The 1,351-nt window shown below is 32.9% G+C and overlaps 1 protein-coding gene across 2 annotated transcripts in view; it reads right to left on the reverse strand.

Annotated features, from left to right (window-relative positions):
- The window catches only part of LOC106868719 (uncharacterized), a 63,435-nt gene extending 62,646 nt beyond the window's left edge, over positions 1 to 789 (reverse strand). Inside the window, exon 1 of one of the 2 annotated variants that reach the window (XM_014914111.2) lies at positions 463 to 789. In XM_014914111.2, the coding sequence (XP_014769597.1) occupies positions 463 to 504 (42 nt within the window). In that variant the 5' untranslated portion in view covers positions 505 to 789. The remainder of the gene's footprint in view (positions 1 to 462) is intronic. The other variant, XM_014914110.2, reaches the window with a different exon arrangement.
- Between the last annotated feature and the right edge of the window lie 562 nt (positions 790 to 1,351).

Here is a 1,351-nt window from a genome sequence, read left to right on the forward strand (position 1 = left end):
AAATATAAATTTTAAGGGAGCTGTTTCGTAAAACCAACCGAAAAAAAATAATACTGATTTCCAAATAGGGAAGGCAATATACAGATTCTAAGATACATTTACACAGCTAAATAAATACAAACATATATATATATATATATATATTATTATTATTATTGAAAGGTTTCGTTAAGCTTCTTTGTAGATTAAGATTACGTTTTAAAAAAACGTTTAAAGTTAAGTCTCCACAAGAGAAAAGAGAAACTATTAAAAAGAAAACATGAGAGCTTGTGGTAAAGTAAAAGCAGCGTTATGGGAGAGTTTGACAGCGAAAGAAGATAAATGTAATTTACGTATTGTCTAATGTGACACTCACTGCACATTTAGAAATAAAAACGTCATTAAATGTAAAAAGTTCATCACAAAATACTTGGACGTGTATATAAGGTATAAACTATAAAATATGAAAGCGAAGCACATTACCTCACTGTCAGACGCCATCTTGCGACATATCGTCAATGTCATTTACCCAGCATGCATCAGGCACGTTGCGATTTTGAAAGCAAAAATTACTTCAAGAAGCAGACAACTTTTAAATGTTTTTACTTAAAACTTTGCTGGTGTTTAATAAAAACTTTGTCAACCCCGAAATATCAGATCTATGATCAAAGACGTTCCAACCGTCACCATCCAGTCTTTAATATTCACTTTACATTCATGCAAAAATTAAAAATAACCATAAATGTTGAAAAATTGTCTTATTTCGATAATTTCTACTAATCACTGACGTCTATTCAGTTGAAAACAGTTAGCGCTGTAACGGTGTATATCGTATTAATCCCCTAACCCTAACTAGACTGTTAACCCTAACTCTAGAATCCGAACTCTAAAATTGTTACACACATAGATACGCACAGCGTAATTTATTATGTAAACAATATATGCGTATAAATTACGATTAAACCGGATGAAATATGTCACAGGGAATAACATTCTTATGACCGGTCAGCAGCTGAATAGACGTCAGTGATTGGTTGAAATTACAGAAATACGACAACTTTAACATGGAATAACTTGCGATGTACGTTTTTTTTTGTTAAGAAGACTAAGAGTAAAAGATGTTTTATATGACACATTCTACCAGTGTCCCAAGTTTCAAAGTGTTTCCTTAAGAAAATACTGGTGCCCCCGTTTTGAACTAGATCCGTTTCAGTTCTCTTCTCTGGAAATCTGAGACAATTGGAAAGAAAAAGTTATTGGTATTCATTTTTTATTTTACCTGCTTTACTCAGGGCCACTCAGAGGTAGATATCAGGCATAATTATCAGGGAACGGGTACCATCTCTCTCTCTCTCTCTCTCTCTCTCTCTCT

This window comes from Octopus bimaculoides, chromosome 6 (genome assembly GCF_001194135.2).
Source record: "Octopus bimaculoides isolate UCB-OBI-ISO-001 chromosome 6, ASM119413v2, whole genome shotgun sequence".
Classification (NCBI taxonomy): domain Eukaryota; kingdom Metazoa; phylum Mollusca; class Cephalopoda; order Octopoda; family Octopodidae; genus Octopus; species Octopus bimaculoides.